The sequence below is a fragment of the Nerophis lumbriciformis genome, linkage group LG03 (genome assembly GCF_033978685.3).
Source record: "Nerophis lumbriciformis linkage group LG03, RoL_Nlum_v2.1, whole genome shotgun sequence".
Classification (NCBI taxonomy): domain Eukaryota; kingdom Metazoa; phylum Chordata; class Actinopteri; order Syngnathiformes; family Syngnathidae; genus Nerophis; species Nerophis lumbriciformis.
The window spans coordinates 2,664,198-2,688,925 of record NC_084550.2 but is presented as its reverse complement, the minus strand read 5'-3'; the positions used below and the strand labels follow the sequence as shown (position 1 = coordinate 2,688,925).

The following is a 24,728-nucleotide window of genomic DNA, read 5'->3' as shown; positions in this document are numbered from 1 at the left end:
GTGGCACTTTTATTTGATTTATTATTGAACTTGATGCAAGTTATTTGATTTATTATTGAACTTGATGCAAGTTATAACACTTTTGTTTTATTTATTATTGAACTTGATGCAAGTTATAACACTTTTTTTTATTTATTATTGAACTTGATGCAAGTTATTTGATTTATTATTGAACTTGATGCAAGTTATAACACTTTTTTTTATTTATTATTGAACTTGATGCAAGTTATTTGATTTATTATTGAACTTGATGCAAGTTATAACACTTTTTTTTATTTATTATTGAACGTGATGCAAGTTATGACACTTTTTTTGATTTATTATTGAACTTGATGCAAGTTATTTGATTTATTATTGAACTTGATGCAAGTTATAACACATTTTTTGATTTATTATTGAACGTGATGCAAGTTATAACACTTTTTTTGATTTATTATTGAACGTGATGCAAGTTATAACACTTTTTTTTATTTATTATTGAACTTGATGCAAGTTATAACACTTTTATTTGATTTGTTATTGAACTTGATGCAAGTTATAACACTTTTTTTTATTTATTATTGAACTTGATGCAAGTTATAACACTTTTGTTTTATTTATTATTGAACTTGATGGAAGTTATTTTATTTATTATTGAACTTGATGCAAGTTATACCACAGCTGCACAGTTCTTTTATTTATTATTGAACTTGATGTTATTTGATGTTATTGAGTTTGAATGTATACAACTTGATGTTCAATACATTTGAAAATGTTAAAGCTTGGCATTTGCAAGTTATTTGATTTATTATTGAACTTGATGCAAGTTATAACACTTTTGTTTTATTTATCATTGAACTTGATGCAAGTTATTTGATTTATTATTTAACTTGATGCAAGTTATAACACTTTTTTTGATTTATTATTGAACGTGATACAAGTTATAACACTTTTTTTGATTTATTATTGAACTTGATGCAAGTTATTTGATTTATTATTGAACTTGATGCAAGTTATAACACATTTTTTGATTTATTATTGAACGTGATGCAAGTTATAACACATTTTTTGATTTATTATTGAACGTGATGCAAGTTATAACACTTTTTTTTAATTTATTATTGAACTTGATGCAAGTTATAACACTTTTATTTGATTTGTTATTGAACTTGATGCAAGTTATAACACTTTTTTTTGATTTATTATTGAACTTGATGCAAGTTATAACACTTTTGTTTTATTTATTATTGAACTTGATGGAAGTTATTTTATTTATTATTGAACTTGATGCAAGTTATACCACAGCTGCACAGTTATTTTATTTATTATTGAACTTGATGTTATTTGATGTTATTGAGTTTGAATGTATACAACTTGATGTTCAATACATTTGAAAATGTTAAAGCTTGGCATTAGCGCTCTGTTGGGGCGATGGGGGCAGGTGGGGCTTGAAAACTCCCCCTTGTCCAAAGTGGGGGATGACAAAAAAAAGTTTGAGAACCACTGCGTTAAGGTCACTTAATAGCAGCGCAGGTGTAGGTTACCTGTTGCTAAATTGACCTATTTTACTTACCTGCTATAGTCTAAGTTCTTTTACGCCTTCTGCTAGCATCTTAATAATAGTAACCACACCGTTAAACAAGCAGCTTACACGGCTGCCTTTGCCAACAAACTTTTTTAAATGAGCTTAATAAATTGAGCTATTACGGTTTAAGGTAATTTTAACAAACTAGAACATATCTATTCAACTGTTTAACGTTACTAAATACAAATTATATTACCGAAATGAACTAAACTTCCTTAATCAACTTCCGCCCAACAACGCCGTAAATCATGATTACGCTTCTCCTCCGCTATAAAACGTAGTCCTATTGCCTCGCCCTTACGGCGCATTAATATGAAAAAAAAAACATGTATTCATTGCTTTTGTTTTTGACTCGGTAAGATTGTTTGACATGATTCGCTCTGTTAAAAATTGTGGAATAAAACACCGATTTGTAATGTGTGTTCTGCGTTTAAAGCATTGTATTTCGTTAGCTGACCGAGGTCGCCATCTAGCGGTTTTTCCACGCAGTTGCACACGGTTTTGTACTCCACTTGTAGTTTATTAGAATTTCTATTTCTATACAATGTCGATGTCTATGGATATTGTAATAATCCCAGGAATGTAGGCTCACACGACTTCTTTGTTTATCTTGTCTTTATTGTGCAAGATGCAATTTAACCACACAATAGCTCCAATGTGTCTATCCTCCTTTTTCCCGGCAAAACTCGAACTCCCCCTTCCCAACTACAACGTCACTTCCCTCACTCCCCCGGAAGTCCCGCCCCCCAGCCAAAGCCATTGGCTAACACCCCGTAGCCAGTCGCTACAATATTTTAATGTTTTATATTAAAAAAAATCGCTTACTAAGGAGTAAAAGTGTGCAAGAATATAAACATGAACATGGGGTGGATTTAAAAAAGAAAAATCAGAGTATTATCGCCACATTTTTGTCGTGGTCACTACTACTCCATCCGTACAGAAAGACACGATCGTTCCACGCATGCGCGAAGATACACGTCACTTCCTGTTTTTCTTTTTCCCCGACGTCGCCTTGTGACGTCATGTTGCGGTGATATTTGAATGTTTTGTATTTTAAAAAATCGCCTATTTAGGAGTAACAGTGCACAAGAATATAAACATAAATATGGGGTGGATTAAAAAAAATAATACTCAGAGTATTATCGCAACATTTCCTACTACTTTCACCCTTCTGTCATTGCAATGAATTACGCAATGAAACCCATAATTTATTTTTTTAATTTGTATTTTTTTTTTTACAAATGAGACACTTATCTTCAATCTATTTCTGCAGCCTAACAAAAAATATACTCTGAGAGTAACAAAATATATGATGTTGCTTTAGCTCATTAGTGGGTTCGTTGTGGTCTAAACAACACACAAATATAATCATGCCTGAGGTGCGATGACGTCATCAATAAAGTAAACAATGTGAGATTTGGACAAGAGACTAAAAATGTTCTCAGGTACAAAAGCTGCATTAAAAGCATGAGATTAAACTAAAATAATCCAATTACCGTATTTTCCGCACTATAAGGCGCACCTAAAAACCACAAATTTTCTCAAAAGCTGACAGTGCGCCTTATAACCCGGTGCGCTTTATATATGGATTAATATTGAGATTCATTTTCATAAAGTTTCGGTCTCGTAACTACGGTAAACAGCCGCCATCTTTTTTCCCGGTAGAACAGGAAGCGCTTCTTCTTCTACGCAAGCAACCGCCAAAGTAAGCACCCGCCCCCATAGAACAGGAAGCGCTTCTTCTTCTACTGTAAGCAACCACCCGCCCGCGTAGAAGAAGAAAAAGAGCGCGGATATACCGTACGTTTCATTTCCTTTGTGTGTTTACATCTGTAAAGACCACAAAATGGCTCCTACTAAGCGTCAGGGATCCGGTTCATGAAAAGACGCAATCTCTCCATCCGCACACGGACTACTATTTCACAGCAACTGATATTCCTGTGAACCGCACTGTGGATACAACGGGAGCACGTACGGTGAATATTCGCACCACAGGGAATGAGAAGTCATCCTTCACTGTGGTTCTAGCTTGCCATGCTAATGGCCAGAAACTTCCACCCATGGTGATATTCAAAAGGAAGACCTTGCCAAAAGAGACCTTTCCAGCCGGCGTCATCATAAAAGCTAACTCGAAGGGATGGATGAAGAAAAGATGAGCGAGTGGTTAAGGTAAGTTTAAGTTTACGCGAAGAGGCCGGGTGGCTTTTTTCACGCAGCTCCGTCCATGTTGATATACGTATGTTTGTGATTGCACATTTGCGTACATTTTGGGAGTGAACAGAGTTGTTAGAACGCTGGTTTTTAATATATTATTAAAGTTTGACTGACCTATCTGACTGTTTTTTTGACATTCCTTTAGCGCAGTTAGATGCGGCTTACAACACGGGGCGGCTTATAGGTGGACAAAGTTTTGAAATATGCCGTTCATTGAAGGCGCGGCTTTTAACCCAGGGCGCCTTATGGTGCGGAAAATACGGTATTTAGCCTACTTAGTTGTCAGAATCATGTTGAAAAGGGTTTTAGTACTCTTGATAACAACTAGCCAGCCGAATTAGGGGAGTTTGAATAATACACAATGGTTGGTAACAAGAAACTGACCTGTTTATTCAAGGATAAACACAAAATAGACACAATTATACATGACAAACAGAAATGGCATCATTGAACTAGGGCTGGGCGATATGGCCTTTTTTTAATATTGCGATATTTTAAGGCCATATTGCGATACACAATATATATCTCGATATTTTGCCTTAGCCTTGAATGAACACTTGATGCATATAATCACAGCAGTATGATGATTCTATGTGTTTTGATTGATTGATTGAGACTTTTATTAGTAGGTTGCACAGTGAAGTACATATTCCGTACAATTGACCACTAAATGGTAACACCCCAATAAGTTTTTCAACTTGTTTAAGTCGGGGTCCACTTAAATTGATTCATGATACAGATATATACTATCAGATATATACTATCATCATAATACAGTCATCACACAAGATAATCACATTGAATTATTTACATTATTTATAATCCAGGGTGTGGATGTAAGTGTCAAAAAGACAGCCAAAAGAGTTTGATATGAGAATAAATCTAAAGTTAAAATATAGGGTAGAAATGCACCCATTTGCAGGAAATGTAGTCTTGATTTTCAACATTTTCTTTCAAGGCTTGCATGTCTACATTAAAACATTCTTCTTCATACTGCATTAATATATGCTACTTTTAAACTTTCATGCAGAGAAGGAAATCACAACTAAAAAAAATCACACATTTTTTCATACGGTGTTGATGTGGAAATTTTTGCCTCGGCATTTTGATGGTGTGGACGTGTGGCACCGAATGGAGATAAGCGTCTCGACAGACGTCACAATATTTGAACAATGATGACGAAAACTGTTTTCTCTGTCGTGTCGGTGTGTCGAAAATTGTTATGCGCTTATTTTTTTTATTAGATTTTGTGCGTGGCGTAGATTTGCTATGCGCAGAGGACGCTTAAACAGTGCGCAATTGCACAGGCGAGCACCTTTAGAGGGAGCGTTGCTCGCACGGCTGCGCTAGCATCACAGCTAACGTTAGCCGTGCTGCTACCTCTCTGCTCGGGGAGGACATATACGTATGACGTGACAGTATGTGACGTATGACGTGACAGTATGTGACGTATGTCGTGACAGTATGTGACGTATGACGTGACAGTATGTGACGTATGTCGTGACAGTATGTGTCGTATGTCGTGACAGTATGTGACGTATGACGTGACAGTATGTGACGTATGACGTGACAGTATGTGACGTATGACGTGACAGTATGTGACGTATGACGTGACAGTATGTGACGTATGTCGTGACAGTATGTGACGTGTGTAAGAAGGTGCGCTCGCTGTCTGTGAGAGGGAGACACAGGAAAGAGTGAGAAGAGCCTGTCGTGTAATGCTAGCAGCTAAAAGCAACTGTGTGAGAATCCACAGACCTGTGGATGTGTTGAAGGTGTGCTGGAAAATGCGGAACGGAAATTAGGGAGCAGCAGAAAAGTGGAATGTATTATTTAAATCGGTGCGTTGGAAAAAACACGGACCGGAGTTTTTTTTAAAAACTGGATCTGGATCGGCATTTTCCCATGCCTTGCCGATACGCAATTTTTTGGCAAATATCGGCGGCCGATCCGATCCAAATATCGGATCGGGACATCCCTAGTCCTGATGGCTTCATCTGGCCAGGATCTTCAGCTCTCGCTGGATCGGTTCGCAGCCGAGTGTGAAAGCGACTGGGATGAGAATCAGCACTTCCGAGTCCGAGGCCATGGTTCTCGCCCGGAAAAAGGGTTGGGGAGGAGATCTTGCCCCAAGTGGAGGAGTTCAAGTACCTGGGGGTCTTGTTCACGAGTGAGGGAAGAGTGGATGGTGAGATCGACAGGCGGATCGGTAATGCAGACGCTGTATCGATCCGTTGTGGTGAAGAATGAGCTGAGCCGGAAGGCAAAGCTCTCAATTTACCGGTCGATCTACGTTCCCATCCTCACCTATGGTCATGAGCTTTGGGTTATGACCGAAAGGACAAGATCACGGGTACAAGCGGCCCAAATGAGTTTCCTCCGCCGGGTGCCGGGTCTCTCCCTTAGAGATAGGGTGAGAAGCTCTGTCATCCGGGGGGAACTCAGAGTAAAGCCGCTGCTCCTCCACATGGAGAGGAGCCAGATGAGGTGGTTCGGGCATCTGGTCAGGATGCCACCCGAATGCCTCCCTAGGGAGGTGTTTAGGGCGCGTCTGACCAGTGCTGTTGTTCCCACCAGCACACCCGTGTTTCTTAAACTGGTACTTACTGGAGAACCTTTGGTCACACACGCTGCAACTCAGCACTTTCTCACCGGTGTGTATTCTCGTGTGCACTTTCAAATCGCAGTTTTGCGCAAAACCTTTGCCGCACACTGAACACGTGAACGGTTTTTCCCCGGTGTGCATTCGGGCGTGCGCCATCAAATTTCCTTTCTGGGAGAACCTTTTAGCGCAGACGGAGCAGGCGAAGGGTTTGTCTCCCGTGTGCGTCCTCATGTGCAGTTTCAGATCGCCTTTTTGCACGAAACCTTTAGCACAGGCGAGACATTTGAAAGGTTTGTCTCCGGTGTGCGTTTTCACGTGTTTTTTAAAGTCACACTTTTGGACGTAGCCTTTACCGCAGACCGAACATTTAAAGGTTTTTTCCCCAGAGTGAACACTGGTGTGTTTGACCAGACCGGATCTCTGTGAGAACCTTTTACTACAAACCGAGCACGTGAACGGTTGGTCTCCGGTGTGTATTTTCATGTGCGCTTTCAAAACGCCGCTTTGGACGAAGCCTTTACCGCAGACTGAGCAGATGTGGGGTTTTTCACCGGTGTGTATTTTGCTGTGGGTAATCAAGTTTGCTTTTTGGGAGAAGCCTTTACTGCAAATGGAGCAGACAAAGGGTTTCTCTCCGGTGTGCGTCCTCAGGTGTATTTTGAGGTGACTGGGCTTATTGAAAGGTTTCTGACAGTAAGAACATGTTTTATCTTTACAGTCTTCATCATCAGAGTGTGAGGCCATGTCTTCACTACCTGATAGTGGAGCTAAGAGCCGGTGGTCTCCATCAGCTTCTGTTGTCATGTGTGGGGTCGGAGGCTCCGCCTCTCCCTTCTCCTCACTTCCGCCTTTGTGGCTCCTCCTCTTCCTCTTTAGTGTGCAGGGGCTGTGGCTCACTCTCTTCTTTGATAACACTTTCTCTTTAAAGCTAAGGGGCTCTGGTTTCTCCTCTTCTACTTTGATCTGAGGGGCCTGTGACCCCTCCTCTTCTTTAATTTGGCGCTTCTCGTCTTGCCTTTTAAATTCTGCGGTAAGTTCCTCGTCCTTTTCCTTTTTAAAGTGAGAGAGTTGTGGCCCGTACTGTGGCTCCCTTTCTGCTTTAATTTGAAGGGGCTGTAGCTCCTCCTCTTCCTTTTTAACGTGGGGTGGCTGTGGCTCCTGCTCCATCCTAGAGGATCGCTCCTGCTGCTCGGGGAGGAGATGTTTTTCCACAGACGTCTGCGGGACACAAGAAAACAAACGCACGCTTTAGAGACGTCTAGCTTTGCTCAGTCAAATACGGCATACGGTAAATGCCACCTTACAAATGGTGCAACAATATGAACATTTCATATCACGGTTATCATTATTTTCATGGCGTTGAATGTGCTCAGAAATTATTCATACAAACACTGAAATCTTTTAACTAAGGCTGAAACGACGCGTCGACGTCATCGGTTACGTAAATACGTCGACGCCGTTTTTGTGCGTCGGCGCGTCGCATATTTACGTCACACTACTGTCATGGCGGAGCGCAAAGCAGACGATGCGAGCGAGGGGAAAAATTACGCCAAAAGTCGTCAAAAGTGTCGGAGTATTTCAATAAACGGCCTAATCATGTAGGGTAGACTACTGTTGGGTTTTGCATGGTTGAATGAATGTATGTATGTATGTGTATGCTTGCTTTAGTACTATTATCTTGTGTTAATCATATAGCGTTGTTTTTTGTTGTTGTACTTGCTACCATGTTCCATCATTCCATGTATATTCCATCATTTCATGTATATTCTATCCTCTGGACCCCCTGTCAAAAGCTTCTTCTAGCTTATTTGGGGGACCCTTTCACGTACCAACATCTTTAAATGATGATATTTTACTACTATTGTATTTGTTATATGGTATTGTGAATAAACTTGAATAATGTTGTTGTATGCACACTGTGTCGAGCGGAAATGGCCTATCATAGCAGCACAACGGCTATGAACGAACATTTGAAAAGAAAACCCCAGACAGCGTTCTTGCCATCACCATCAACAAGTCAATCGTCCGCGTGCGTATACGTTGTCATCATTACACAAAAACATGAATGTGTCATTTGTATCTGCGTTGTAAATTCATAAACTAAAGCACTGTTTCGCTCTTAGAGGCGCGTTTGGCGTGCCTGTTCAGTGTTTACAAAGACGCGCTCCTCTTTAACGCTGTGGAGAGGCGGCGGCGGCCAGCGAGCGGCGAGGCGGGGCGCGCCGGGAGCGACGCCGCAAGAGACAGGGGACGACGAGCGAGCGAGGAAGAGGAGCTGAAAAGCGAGGAAAGAAAGAGAAAAGAGTTGGAAGAGAAAAGACTTTGTGTAAAATTAAAAGATTGTAAACCTGGCAAAGCCGTCTGGCGTTCAGTCTGTCGGTCCTGAAAGAACCCCACGGCACAAGACGCGTCACAAACGCTAACGTTAATTAGTTGTGCAAATACCTTTTACAACATTAACAGTTACATATACTATGTACAAACCAACAATTAACTTTCACTTTAATCATACTATCATTGTTGTGTTATTAAGCAAAATAAGCAATACTTTTACTTTTGTTGAAATGTTTACACTGTACACTTTTTTGTATTGGATGTTTAGCTTTATTTTTGCACATTTTAGCAAATAAGCAATACTTTTACTTTTGTTGAAATGTTTACACTTGTTACAGAATATTTCCGTTTTGCACTTTTTTGTATTGGTTGTTTATCTTTATTTTTGCACATTTTAAAGCAAAATAAGCAATACTTTTACTTTTGAAATGCTTATACTATTCCAGAATATTAAGATTTGCACTGGATGTTTACTTTTATATTTGCACATTAAAAAGCAAATAAGCTACTTTTAATTTTGTTAAATGTTTACATTGTTACAGAATATTTTGTCATGTTGTTGTCAATGTTGACTGAGTGGCCATACTTTTTTTTTTGTAAATAAAAGCCATGCCTTTTGAAAAAACTGGCCTACATTTATTTTTTCCTCTTCATTTTAAATAAAAAAAAAAATCGGTAAAAGGAAAAATAATCTATAGATTAATCGAAAAAATAATCTATAGATTAACCGATTAATCGAAAAAATAATCTATAGATTAATCGATAGAAAAATAATCGTTAGCTGCAGCCCTACTTTTAACCATGTTGTATTTTCAGAAAAAGTATTAAATTAAATTGACACACTATACTTTCTTAGCAAAATAAACTTTGAATATGTTTATGTCTGTCTATTTTATTTTGTAAATGTTTTACAATTATTTATTGATAAAGATTGATAAATTGTTATGGATAAAGACAGATGAGTGTTCACTTGTTTATAGGACATCACGTAGAATCTATTCCTTTGGGTATAGATTGATCACTCGGTTCTAAGACTTTACAACATACTTTTGTGACTACTGTGAACTTTTTTTTGGAGTGCCTTATGGGCGTTAACATAGTGTTTTGTTAGAATAATTGTATCTAAGTTATCACAAAACTTTTGTGTTTCAACGAGCTCCTGGCGAGAAGACAAAAACTGTCTTTAAAACTTGTAAAACTCCACTGTGTAGGATGGGAAGCAACATTAAGGTGTTCAGTTTCTTTGATGTATTGTAATCCACAGAAAGATTTTGTCTTGACCCGAGAACTACAAAGCGGAGAGGAAGCAAGACCAGACTCCCCTCCAGGCGACCTTTTCTTTGAACTGTTCTGGAACCAAAGGCGACGGCTGTTTACGACCCCCCTCCCTTTGAAACAGCTGTTGCCATGTGATCAGGGAAAGTCCAAATAAAATAGGAGGCGTACAATCTTTCGTCAGAGCGTGGAACACTGTACAAAGAGTACAGGTGTACGCGTTTCTCCTCATTGAGCCACATTTTATTCGGTCTCTGTTTAATTCCTTGCTTCTTGTCTTGTTTAATAGATGTCATCAGTGTTTGAACCTGACAGTACTAGTATAGTATCGCGGTACTAATGAATCAAAATCGGTGCTGTAGTCTGTTTGAAAAGTACCGGTTGCGGGTTTTACGAGCGGAGGAGCATATTCGGCAGCGCGCACACACGGAGTACTTACAAGCAGTAGACAGAAAAGGGCGAACGGACGCAAAACTGACGATAAAAATGAAGTTATCACACTGAAACGCCCTCAGGAAGAGGTGCTTTAAGACATGGCTAGCTAGCTAGCTAGCAGCTAACGTCCATCCACAGTCGACAGTGTTCTAGCTACTGAGATAGGTAGGTTGTGAGTTCATACCAAAGACTATAAAAATGGGACCCATTACCTCCCGTCAATGGTTGGAATTGGGGGTTAAATCACTAACATGATTCCCGAGCGCGGCCACCGCTGCTGCTCACTGCTCCCCTCACCTCCCAGGGGGGCAAACAAGGGGATGGGTCAAATGCAGAGGTTAATTTCACCGCACCTGGTGTGTGTGTGTGTGACAATCATTGGTACTTTAACTTTTAATCACTAATCCTGGCCTCCATGGCGACAAATAAAGTGAGTTTGGTTAAGAGATATATATATACCGTATTTTCCGCACTACAAGGCGCACCTAAAAACCACAAATTTTCTCAAAAGCTGACAGTGCGCCTTATAACCCGGTGCGCTTTATATATGGATAAATATTAAGATTCATTTTCATAAAGTTTCGGTCTCGCAACTTCGGTAAACAGCCGCCATCTTTTTTCCCGGTAGAACAGGAAGCGCTTCTTCTTCTACTGTAAGCAACCACCCGCCCGCGTAGAAGAAGAAAAAGCGCGCGGATATCACCGTACGTTTCATTTCCTTTGTGTGTTTACATCTGTAAAGACCACAAAATGGCTCCTACTAAGCGACAGGTATCCGGTTCATGAAAAGACGCGATCTCTCCATCCGCACACGGACTACTATTTCACAGCAACTGATATTCCTGTGAACCGCACTGTGGATACAACGGGAGCACGTACGGTGAATATTCGCACCACAGGGAATGAGAAGTCATCCTTCACTGTGGTTCTAGCTTGCCATGCTAATGGCCAGAAACTTCCACCCATGGTGATATTCAAAAGGAAGACCTTGCCAAAAGAGACCTTTCCAGCCGGCGTCATCATAAAAGCTAACTCGAAGGGATGGATGAAGAAAAGATGAGCGAGTGGTTAAGGTAAGTTTAAGTTTACGCGAAGAGGCCGGGTGGCTTTTTTCACGCAGCTCTGTCCATGTTGATATACGTATGTTTGTGATTGCACATTTGCGTACATTTTGGGAGTGAACAGAGTTGTTAGAACGCTGGTTTTTAATATATTATTAAAGTTTGACTGACCTATCTGACTGTTTTTTTGACATTCCTTTAGCGCAGTTAGTTGCGGCTTACAACACGGGGCGGCTTTTAGGTGGACAAAGTTTTGAAATATGCCGTTCATTGAAGGCGCGGCTTATAACCCAGGGCGCCTTATGGTGCGGAAAATACGGTATATAAGAAATACTTGACTTTCAGTGAATTCTAGCTATATATATATATATATATATATATATATATATATATATATATATATATATATATATTATTACATATATGTATATATATATATATATATATATATATATATACATATATATATATATATATAAATAAATAAATAAAATAAATACTTGAATTTCAGTGTTCATTTATTTACACATATACACACACATAACACTCAATCTACTCATTGTTGAGTTAAGGGTTGAATTGTCCATCCTTGTTCTATTCTCTGTCACTATTTCAGAACACACACATTATACAAATATACATTATAAAATCAATAAGAAAACGGGAGCTCTAATTTGGGAGTCTGAATTAGGATCAGAAGTTCCTATATAAACATTGCGCGCTCACGTCGCCTTTTTGTATTGATTACTGCAGCTGTGCACTGGAGTCATTCACAAATACAAACTACAACTCACAAACACTTTAGAGTTAGGCTCCACCATCAGAATGTGTACTTAAACTTAGAAAGATCACATGGATATTATTCAGTGAGTTGATTCACCAAAACTAACCTGTTATACAGGAGGAAAAAGCACACAGGACGTTTCAATTGTTCACAGACTGGTCGCGCTCATCAGAATGACAAGACACTTCCGGTCTGCAGGTGATAGCATTCAATTGGGAAGAAACGCCCTACTGCCCCCTACTGACCAATGTGAATACTGATAAATGTCTAATGACAGCTCCAAAAATGAATTCAAACCACAAAATAAAATGAATAAATCAACACAAAAATGTGACACATTATGGGTGGGTCACATATGCATGTACAGTAGATGGCAGTATTGTCCTGTTTAAAAGTGTCACAACATTGCTGTTTACGGCAGACGAACTGCTTAACGGTGGACGAAAACTTGACTGCTGTTGTTGTGTGTTGTTACCGCGCTGGGAGGACGTTAATGAAACTGCCTAACAATAAACCCACATAAGAAACCAAGAACTCGCCCTCGATCATTAGCTGTTTATATTGTGGGAAAGCGGACGCGAGAACAGGCTGTCAACACGTCACTCAGGTTCGCATGGAGCTGGAGGGGGGCGTGGCCTCCAGCTCCGCCTGAATTTCGGGAGAAAATTTGTCCCGGGAGGTTTTCGGGAGAGGCGCTGAATTTCGGGAGTCTCCCGGAAAATCTGGGAGGGTTGGCAAGTATGACGTTAATACACTGACACACAACATCTGGATTCCCAGCATGCATTGCTTCAAAACTACGGCAAGTTGTAATATCCAAAATTTCCAGTGAATTCTAGCTATAAATATACTCCTCCCCCCTTAAACCCCCAATCTCCCGAATTCGGAGGTCTCAAGGTTGGCAAGTATGTTATACGTTAATGATGAAATATGAAGTTAGTACATATCATGTTCTGAAGGCAGGCCGTCTTTTATGTCCTTGCAGGGTTCCCGTAGCATGTGCGCACACATGTTGCGCAGTAGTGATGGGTTGATGAGGCGTCATGAAGCGTTTCGACACATTGCAAAACTGTATTGATACTGTGTCGATACTGTGTCACTAAATACTGACATCTGCTGGACATTAAAAATCCCTACAGGCAACCTATGGACCGACTCAACTGACACTGATTTGATGCCCTAGTACAGGGGTCACCAACCTTTTTGAAACCAAAAACTACTTCTTGGGTACTGATTAATGCGAAGGGCTACCAGTTTGATACACACTTAAATAAATAAATATATTGTCATTTGTAAGTTACACGTAAGTGTGATTTAAACAAGAATAGCTAAATAAATACATTTATATATCAAATAAAATGGGTATTTCTGTCTGTCATTCCGTCGTACATTTATTTTTCCTTTTACGGAAGTTTTTTTGTAGAGAATAAATGATGAAAAAAACACTTAATTGAACGGTTTAAAAGAGGAGAAAACATGAAAAAAATTAAAATAAAATTTTGAAACAGTTTATCTTCAATTTCGACTCTTTAAAATACAAAATTCAACCGACAAAAAGAAGAGAAAAACTAGCTAATTTGAATCTTTTTGAAAAAATAAAAAAAAGAATTTATGGAACATCATTAGTCATTTTTCCTGATTAAGATACATTTTAGAATTTTGATGACATGTTTTAAATTGGTTAAAATCCAATCTGCACTTTGTTAGAATATTTAACAAATTGGACCAAGCTATATTTCTAACAAAGACAAATCAGTATTTCTTCTAGATTTTCCAGAACAAAAATTTTAAAAGAAATTCAAAATACTTTGAAATAAGATTTAAATTTGATTCTACAGATTTTCTAGATTTGCCAGAATATTTTTTTTGAATTTTAATCATAGTAAGTTTGAAGAAATATTTCACAAATATTCTTTGTCAAAAAAACAGAAGCTAAAATATTTATTATTCTTTACAATAAAAAACAAATAATAACTTGAACATTGATTTAAATTGTCAGGAAAGAAGAGGAAGAAATTTAAAAGGTAAAAAGGTATATTTTAGTGATGGGTCCGGCAACACCGATGCATCGGCGCATGCGTCGAGTTCATAGAGCGAAACCCTGTGTCGGTGCGCGTATCGCTTTTAGAAAGTCACGTGACCGAACACGAGCTGTTTTGGTCACGTGACCGATCATGAGCTGTTCCGGTCACGTGACCGATCATGAGCTGTTCCGGTCACGTGACCGATACGCGAACTGTGTCGCACTGACACCTGCGCGCCAAACTGTGTTTATAAGGAAGCGCATCTGTCAACGAGATGCTGCTGCCAACAGAATCCCCGCACTTCTGTCGTTGGTCAGTTCTAATTTATCGTCGTCGGAGATCATGGAGCAGCCTACTCATGGAAAAAGAAAGAGTTCCGCCGTGTGGGAATATTTTGATCATATAGCGGAAACAAAGGTATTTGTGTTCATTTCCTTGTCGTTTCATCCTCTTCTCTCAAAGTTTCCACTTGATCTTTTAGAATTAGAAATCTCTTCAAAATGATTTAGTTTACTATTCATATTTTCTGCAGGTTAAATGTCGCATTTGTACGACAGAATTGTCGTACGTCAACAAATCCACCTCCTCAATGCTGAGGCATTATAGGGCCAGGCATGAACATGAAGTTCCAGAGACACCCAGGATAAACTCAGGTATACAGCCATTCTACAATTACTCAGTTTCTTTTTTGAGAATTAATTCCCTTCTTCTTTACCTCAATTTTAACCATCAAGCTACCAGGAAGCAGATGCTGGATGAGGCTCTGCTGAACTTCATTGTGACGGACTGCCAGCCCCTCAGCATTGTGGAGAGTGAAGGGTTCAGGGAACTGGTGCAGGTCCTTGAGCCATCATATGTTTTGCCTACCAGAAAGGTTTGTGTGGAAATTATCTAAAGTTGTAGTTGATACATCCAATTTATTTCATATTTAAATTGAATACGTTGAGTTGCTTTTGGTTTGACTTGATGTTATTTTCAGACCATCAAAAAAATACTGGTGAAAAAATATGAGGAGGAACGGGAACGAGTGAAATTGGAAATACAGCAAGCTGTGGCAGTGAGTATAACAGCTGACATGTGGACATCTGTAAACATGGAGGCTTACTTGGCTCTTACCTGTCACTACATAAATGATAATTTGCAGTTGTGTACATCTGTGTTGGGTGTGCAATACTTTCCACAAAGTCACACTGCTGACAATTTGGCCCAGGTCAAAAGGGGCATGATGGCGGACTGGGCCATAACTAATAAAGTAAAGTGTTTTGTGACCGACGCAGCACCAAACATGATTGCATCCACTAGACAGCTCCAAATTCGACACTCAATTTGCATTGCACATAGTCTTAATTTATTAGTTAGAAAATCATGTGACCAGATCCCCACACTTGCATCCATCAGACACAAAGCTAGGCACATTGTCACATACTTCAGATCGAGCACTACAGCTAAGGAGAAGCTTGCTCAAGTGCAGCAACAGATGGGACGGCCAACCCTGAAACTCATCAATGAGGTGGCAACACGCTGGAACAGCACATATGAAATGCTGTCAAGGCTACATGATGAGAAGGAGTCAGTGTGGGTATCTCTGGCCTCTCTAAAAACAGATTTGACTCCACTTACAGCTGATGAGTTTGACATCATAGGAGAAACACTTATTGTGCTTGCTCCTTTCCATCAAGCCACAGTGGAGTTGTCTGAGGAGAGGCGAGTGTCAGGGTCAAAGGTCATCCCGATGATGAAAATGCTCTACGTTGCACTAGAGCATAGTGCTTCAACCTAGCAAACACAGGCAGCCAAACACCTCCATGAAAAGTTGAAGCGTCGAGTCACAGACACTGCTTCCAATATGGAGTCATTAAGTGTGTTGACCCTAGCAACACTTCTTGACCCCAGATTTAAATCACTCGGGTTCCGCAATTCTTTTAAATTGAATGACGCCATCATTCGGCTACGTTCCGAATGTGCGTCTGTCATCGGACGCACAAATGAGCCCCTGCCAGGACCATCTGCAGAACAGCTGTCTGCACCCACTTCAGGCATTTATTCAGCATTATTTGTTTGTTGTTGTTTGAAATCATGTAACAAAATGCATATTTTTAGTTTTTAAGATAACCTTTGGAAACATCTGGATATGGAAGTGGGAAGGCAGACAAAAAACTCTACTGCAGATGCCATACAAGAGGTCCAACGTTACCTGGCAGAGGGAAATGTAGCTAGGTCCCAGGACCCATTGAAATACTGGGACCAACAGAAGACCACCTTCCCAAACCTCTTCCAACTATCACTTCATTTCCTCTGCACTCCCGCCTCCTCTGTGCCCTGTGAGCGGGTATTTTCTACAGCCGGAGAAATAATAACCAAGAAGAGAAATAGGCTAAAATTTAATACATTGGAAAAACTGTTTTTTTTAAATAAAAATATGTAAAAAAACAAAAACAAAATCCCAGTCCATAAGCATCATCATTCACAACACGTTCTCTTAGATTTCCATGTTATGATACATGTTCACATTATTTATTGACTGTATCTAAAAAAGATACAAATATATTTTTATTTAAATGAAGATATGAAATAATCCTAAATTAAATACAATGACTTGATTTATATTATTGTATATGCTAGGTCATGTGGTGCTGAATTTCCCCCAGGGATCAATAAAGTACTTTCTATTCTATCCTATTCTATAAAATCAGTGTCAGTTGAGTCGGTCCATAGGTTGCCTGTAGGGATTTTTAATGTCCAGCAGATGTCAGTATTTAGTGACACAGTATCGACACAGTATCAATACAGTTTTGCAATGTGTCAAAACGCTTCATGAGGCCTCATTAACCCATCACTAGTATATTTGTTTAAAAATCCTAAAATCATTTTTAAGGTTGTATTTTTTCTCTAAAATTGTATTTCTAAAAGTAATAAGAAGCAAAGTAAAAAATAAATGAATTTATTTAAACAAGTGAAGACCCATCCATCCATCCATTTTCTACCGCTTATTCCAAGTGAAGACCAAGTCTTTAAAATATTTTCTTGGATTTTCAAATTCTATTTGAGTTTTGTTTCTTTTAGAATTAAAAATGTCGAGCAAAGCGAGACCAGCTTGCTAGTAAATAAATACAATTTAAAAAAATAGAGGCAGCTCACTGGTAAGTGCTGCTCTTTGAGCTATTTTTTAGAACAGGCCAGCGGGCGACTGATCTGGTCCTTACGGGCTACCTGGTGACCGCGGGCACCGCGTTGGTGACCCCTGCCCTAGTATATACAATAATATAAACCAAGTCATTGTATTTCATTTAGGATTATTTCATATCTTCATTTAAATAAAAATATATTTTTTATCTTTTTTAGATACAGTCAATAAATAATGTGAACATGTATCATAACATGGAAATCTAGGAGAACGTGTTGTGGATGATTGTGGACTGGGATTTTTTTTTATTTTATTTTTTTACACATTTTTATTAAAAAAAAAAAAAAAAAAAAAAAAAGAATTTTTTTCCCCCACGTATTACATTTTAGACGATTTCTCTTCTTAGTTATTATTTCTCCGGCTGTAGAAAAGAGCCGCTCACAGGGCACAGAGGAGGCGTCAGTGCGACACAGTTGGCGTATCGGTCACGGACCCATCACTAGTGTACATTATGTTTACTATTTGTACATTATATGTTTACTAGTGATGGGTCCGGCAACACCGATGCATCGGCGCATGCGTCGAGCTCATAGAGCAAAACCCTGTGTCGGTGCGCGTACCGCTTTTAGAAAGTCACGTGACCGATCATGAGCTGTTTTGGTCACGTGACCGATACGCCAACTGTGTCGCACTGACGCCTCCTCTGTGCCCTGTGAGCGGCTCTTTTCTACAGCCGGAGAAATAATAACTAAGAAGAGAAATCGTCTAAAATGTAATACGTCGGAAAAACTTCTTTTTTTTATTTTTTTTATAAAAATGTGTAAAAAAATTAAATTAAAAAAATTCCCAGTCCACAATCATCCACAACACGTTCTCTTAGATTTCCATGTTATGATACATGTTCACATTATTTATTGACTGTATCTAAAAAAAGATAAAAATATATTTTTATTTAAATGAAGATATGAAATAATCCTAAATGAAATACAATGACTTGGTTTATATTATTGTATATACTAGGGCAGGGGTCACCAACGCGGTGCCCGCGGTCACCAGGTAGCCCGTAAGGACCAGATCAGTCGCCCGCTGGCCTGTTCTAAAAATAGCTCAAAGAGCAGCACTTACCAGTGAGCTGCCTCTATTTTTTAATTTTCATTTATTTACTAGCAAGCTGGTCTCGCTTTGCTCGACATTTTTAATTCTAAAAGAGACAAAACTCAAATAGAATTTGAAAATTCAAGAAAATATTTTAAAGACTTGGTCTTCACTTGGAATAAGCGGTAGAAAATGGATGGATGGATGGGTCTTCACTTGTTTAAATAAATTCATTTATTTTTTTACTTTGCTTCTTATTACTTTTAGAAATACAATTTTAGAGAAAAAAATACAACCTTAAAAATGATTTTAGGATTTTTAAACAAATATACCTTTTTACCTTTTAAATGTCTTCCTCTTCTTTCCTGACAATTTAAATCAATGTTCAAGTAAATTTATTTATTTTTTATTGTAAAGAATAATAAATATTTTAGCTTCTGTTTTTTCGACGAAGAATATTTGTGAAATATTTCTTCAAACTTACTATGATTAAAATTCAAAAGAATTATTCTGGCAAATCTAGAAAATCTGTAGAATCAAATTTAAATCTTATTTCAAAGTATTTTGTTGTATTTTTGTTCTGGAAAATCTAGAAGAAATACTGATTTGTCTTTGTTAAATATTCTAACAAAGTGCAGATTGGATTTTAACCAATTCAAACCATGTCATCAAAATTCTAAAATTTATCTTAATCAGGAAAAATGACTAATGATGTTCCATAAATTCTTTTTTTAATTTTTTCAAAAAGATTCAAATAAGCTAGTTTTTCTCTTCTTTTTGTCGGTTGAATTTTGAATTATAAAGAGTCGAAATTGAAGATGAACTATGTTTCAAAATTTTATTTAAATTTTTTTTCTTGTTTTCTCCTCTTTTAAACCGTTCAATTAAGTGGTTTTTTTCATCATTTATTCTCTACAAAAAACCTTCCGTAAAAGGGAAAAAAAATGTACGACGGAATGACAGAAGAAATACCCATTTTTTTTATATATATAAATGTATTTATTTAGCCATTCTTGTTTAAATCACACTTACGTGTAACTTACAAATGACAATATATTTATTTATTTAAGTGTGTATCAAACTGGTAGCCCTTCGCATTAATCAGTACCCAAGAAGTAGTTTTTGGTTTCAAAAAGGTTGGTGACCCCTGTACTAGGGCATCAAATCAGTGTCAGTTGAGTCGGTCCATAGGTTGCCTGTAGGGATTTTTAATGTCCAGCAGATGTCAGTATTTAGTGACACAGTATCGACTAGAGATGCGCGGTTTGCGGACACAACCGCGGATTCGGCGGATTATCCGCGGATCGGGCGGATGAAATTTAAATAAATAAGATTTTATCCGCGCCGCGGGTCGGGTCGGGCGGATTAATGAGATTTTTTTTTTTTTTTTTTTTGCGGGTGGCAGTTAAACCAATTGGGAAATATATATACATAGTTAAATGTTGTTAGCCACATACGAAAAACGAGCAGCACTCTTTGAAACAGGCAATTATTTATCAGCAGGCACCTGCAGCAGCCACAGGCACCTGCAGCGCACGCCACACCAGAAGAAGAAAAAAAAAAATGGCAACACCGGCAGCAAACGTGGTACGCGACAAACTAAAAAAGGGAATACTAAAGACCAGGTAAAAAAAAGGCCAGAAAAGTTCAGCGTGGACTCGTTTTTATGAGGTTGTAAATCAGGATGACAGCAATGCTGGCTACGTGAGTTGCAAGAGCTGTGACGCTGTGTACGTCTACGACAGTCATAAAACCGGGACATCGAACATGGTGCAAGAGAACAAAGGACTTCTTTCATTTAAGGTTTGTGATAAACCATCAAACTCATTCGTTAAAAGGACTCTATAGCAGAGGTGGGACCAAGTCATTGTTTTGCAAGTCACAAGTAAGTCTCAAGTCTTTGCCCTCAAGTCCGAGTCAAGTCCCGAGTCAAGACAGGCAACCCCCGAGTCAAGTCCAAAGTCAAGACTGGAAAGTCTCAAGTCAAGTCCTAAGTCCTGCATTTTGAGTTTCGAGTCCTTTCAAGTCCTTTTAACCACAGACTAATATATTAACACAGATTCTGTATGCTTTTCAAACGCTGTATTTATTTATTAAAACAAGTGCATTTTAAATTGCAGGAAAGAAAATTGTGCTGACATTGCACTTTATAATAGCACTATTAACCAGTCATTTTAAACATGAACTCATTCCTTTACAGAACAAACACATTGAAAAATGAAGTGCAAATGTACTTATTTGTACAAAAGTGTTAACATTGAAAAAACATGACATATACGTGAACATAACAAAAAAGTTGTATTATTTATATGTCAGGGCCCTATGCTGCATTGCATTTGCAAAAGACCAAATTAGCCAAAAGTCTGTCAGTCATTTGTGCACGATGGGGCGTAGTATGATGCCACCATGGCTGAAAACTCGCTCCACTGGAGCACTGGAGGCAGGCACTGCCAAGACTCTCATGGCCACTCGGAACAGTGAAGGAAGAGTCTTCATGTTCAATGCCCAGAACAAAAGGGGGGAGAGAGTTGTTTTGGGTTGGTGCACTACTTGTAAGTGTATCTTGTGTTTTTTATGTTGATTTAATTAAAAAAAGAAAAAAAATATATATATATTTCTTGTGCGGCCCGATACCAATCGATCCACGGACCAGTACCGGGCCGCGGCCCGGTGGTTGGGGACCACTGAGGTAAACAACCAACAGTATGTCAGAAAGCTAGCTAAAACGGTACACATATTCATAATATAGTATACATTTTAACTGACCTTTATTTTACTATTTTTGTCTTTTTTTAGGTGGCTAAAATACGCGGTGCTGCTGACCGCCGTCTAACGTTACGTGTGATATATTGACTAACGTAACCCTGCTTAAAAAAAATCACTGAACAAAAAGTATGAATAAGGTAGTGAACTGCAACAGATTCCCGTGTTTGCAATAACGTTATAATGTTAGCAGTGAGTTTACAGCCTCACTGATTTAACTACACAGCAAATAAAAGTCACGTTACTTAGCCAATAAACGTTATCTTACATTCAAAACTTACCGTTCTTTGTGCAACTTCAAATGCCGGACGAAGTTGGAAGTTGTTGCCTCTCCATCAGTAATTTTCGAACCGCATGTGTTGCATACTGCAAACCGTTTTGTGTTGACCACCTCGTAATTTTTATACCCAAACAAAATTATTTTAGGTATCATTTTTTGTTCACTGGCGTGTGGTTTGGACATGTCTTCTTCGTTGGTTGTCCTGCAATTTGATTGGATGAATGCTGTGTGATGAAAACAAAGTAGATCTAATTTGATTGGCTGTTGTACTGAGACCACACCAGCTGACACACGCAACGCTGATAGACAAGTACACAATGAAAAATACGGAGCGCTCCCGAATAACTTTTTCATCTTTGGGTTTTGGGGAAAGTAACAAGTCATGTCAAGTCATGTCAATTCAAAAGGCTCAAGTCCAAGTGAAGTCACAAGTCATTGATGTTAAAGTCTAAGTCGAGTTGCAAGTCTTTTTACATTTTGTCAAGTCGAGTCTAAAGTCATCAAATTCATGACTCGAGTCTGACTCGAGTCCAAGTCATGTGACTCGAGTCCACACCTCTGCTCTATAGTAATATAAAGCGAATTTTTCTGGACATTATCATGCAAGAAAAGTTTATTTTTGGGACCGCGATCACCGCGTAATGATTTTTAAAGGTTGCATTACAAACATGTAACTGTCCCATGTGATCAACCAGTGCGATTGGAAGTCCATGCTCAATTATTGCCTCCGTAAATAAAACTTCGGCATTCATCACATCCAAAGAATCTGTTTGGGCGACGAAAAACGTTGAAAGTTTTCCACTTGTATCGCTAGCAACGGCATTAGACTTGTGTTTTTTTGTCCCGACGTGGTCTTTTACATCGCTAATTCCTCCGTGTCCGATCGAAAAATCTTGTCTGCACAAGGTGCAATTCGCGTAGTTTTCACCCTTTTTTTTTTTTAAATTAATGAAAAACCGTATTTTTTATCACTGCACCCGTAACCCGGAATAGGTTAATGAAAACCGTACGAATTACGGGAAAACCGGAGTAGTTGGCAGGTGCCTCACTAATGCCTTGCATCGTCTATATTAGATATAACGGGCGGGTGCGGGCGGATGCAGTTCTATTCAAACGTTACATCGGGTGGATGGCGGATGGTTGACGACTTTCTGATGCGGTTGCGGATGAAATATTTGCCTATCCGCGCATCTCTAGTATCGACACAGTATCGATACAGTTTTGCAATGTGTCGAAACGCTTCATGACGCCTCATCAACCCATCACTACAGTATACATTATATGTTTACTATTTGTACATTATATGTTTACATTTGTACATTATATGTGTTTACAGTAAACACGAGAGAGTAAGAAGTAAACAAACCTGTTCCGTGTAACACAACTTGAAAAGTCCTGGTCGTTGTCGCTCCTATTTTGTTGGGAGATATTTCCACCTACTCTGCTATCGTGTTTTCTAACACTACAAATATTTTATTATTATGATTCCACAACATTCTCAACATTTGCACTTCACACATCTTCTCTGTTTAGCGATGTTTGTTAAGAACTTCCGCGTCACTTTGTCAGCAGCTAGCCAGCTAAGCTAACTAACAAGCTAACCTAGCTTGAGACGCTTTAAAATGGACTGAGACGCGTCGAGTTCATTCCGACGCGAATAATCGATGACGTGTAGTTTGTCAAGATATAAACAAAATAAAGACAACGCCAGAAATGCGGGAATTACCGCGAACTTAACATTATTATGTTCGGCGTCTCTCCAGGAGAGGTCGGCCTACCGGAAGACGGATCAGTGCGCGCATGCGCAAAGACGACATACCTCTTTTGCAGCTTAATGGCGCATTACCGCCACCTTCTTCTTCTTCTTCTTCTTTTGTTTTTATGGCGGTTGGCAAGCAACCTTGTGGTGTGCATTACCGCCACCTACTGTAATGGAGTGTGGATCGAGGTGGATCCCTACTCTATATTCTTTTATTTAACCCAGTATTTTTTAAATATGTGCATATTGCTTTATAACCTATGTGTTCTGAGTGCATTCCTAGTATATCTTCCACTGCTAACCTAATATTCTCTTTCGCTAACTTACTTTCCAGTATTTCCCTTTCTCTATTATATTTCCTACAATGTATTAAAACATGTCCTACACTTTCTAGCTGTTGGCAAGAATCACACAGTCCTGTAGTATGTTTCCCTATCAATTTTAATGAACTATTTAGATATGTATGTCCTAATCTCATTCTAGTACTAATGTCTTCTTCCTTCCTATTTCTATTGCCTCCTCTCATTACACCTACTCTCCTCTGGACTTTGTAATATTCTCTACCTGTTGTTTCCTTATTCCAATTATCCTGCCACTTTTTATTGTGTTCCATCTTAATTATGTTCTTCACTTCCTCTTTACTGTGCTTAATCTCCATGTTTACTTCTGTTTTAGTAGTTGCTTGTTTTGCGTACTTATCCGCTAATTCGTTCCCCTCAACTCCTACATGAGCAGGAACCCAAAGAAATGTTACCACACCTCCCGCTTTATTTATTCTGTAATTTGCCTGAACTATTTCATAAACTAAATCTTGTCTTGTTTCTGATGCTATGTTTTTTATGCTCATCAATGCACTACTGGAGTCTGAGCACACGACTGCTTTTCTTGCCTTATTTTCTTCTATCCAATGAATTGCCATATAAATTGCTACCAATTCTCCCGTAAAAACAGATAACTTATCACTAATTCTTTTATTTAATACTATGTTTCCTTGTGGGATAACAGCTGCTGCTCCTACCTTATTATTTATAGTTTTTGATGCATCTGTGTACACCATGATGTTGTCTAAAAACGTTTTCTCAATCCATTGTTCTATCTGGTAACTATTTAAATTTCTATTCTTTAGTAATTGCATGTTTACATTTGGGTTTTCATACATCCACGGTGGTATTGCAGGGATTGGTACTGTAGGGCTAACTTTAATATTATCAATTTGAGCTTTATTACATATGTCTCCTATTATCCACCCGAAACTATTCATTTTTTTCTTCTCTTTTTCTTGGCAGTTTAATAACACTTGATGGGTTGGATGTCCTTGCTTGGATCCTTTTAAGTTTGCCCAATAAACTGCTGACAATTGATCTCTCCTCATATCTAAAGGTTTTTCATTCATCTCTACTTGTAATGCTGT

General features: G+C 38.6%; 1 protein-coding gene across 2 annotated transcripts; it reads right to left on the bottom strand.

Annotated features, from left to right (window-relative positions):
• Window positions 1–5,655: 5,655 nt before the first annotated feature.
• Window positions 5,656–23,372, bottom strand: LOC133577834 (uncharacterized). 2 transcript variants are annotated; one of them, XM_061931884.1, is made up of 2 exons: window positions 22,925–23,372; window positions 5,656–7,601 (listed from the first exon to the last, which is right to left on the bottom strand). In XM_061931884.1, the coding sequence occupies exon 2, from the start codon at window positions 7,548–7,550 to the stop codon at window positions 6,126–6,128; it is 1,425 nt and encodes a 474-aa protein (XP_061787868.1). In that variant the 5' UTR covers window positions 7,551–7,601; window positions 22,925–23,372; the 3' UTR covers window positions 5,656–6,125. The 2 variants fall into 2 exon arrangements, with proteins under 2 accessions (XP_061787868.1, XP_061787877.1); XM_061931893.1 differs by lacking the exon at window positions 22,925–23,372 and adding an exon at window positions 12,379–12,509.
• Window positions 23,373–24,728: the final 1,356 nt, after the last annotated feature.

Bases quoted from the DNA above. Each gene is read 5' to 3' on its own strand.
- LOC133577834 (XM_061931884.1), bottom strand. From the start codon at position 7,550: ATGGAGCAGGAGCCACAGCCACCCCACGTTAAAAAGGAAGAGGAGGAG.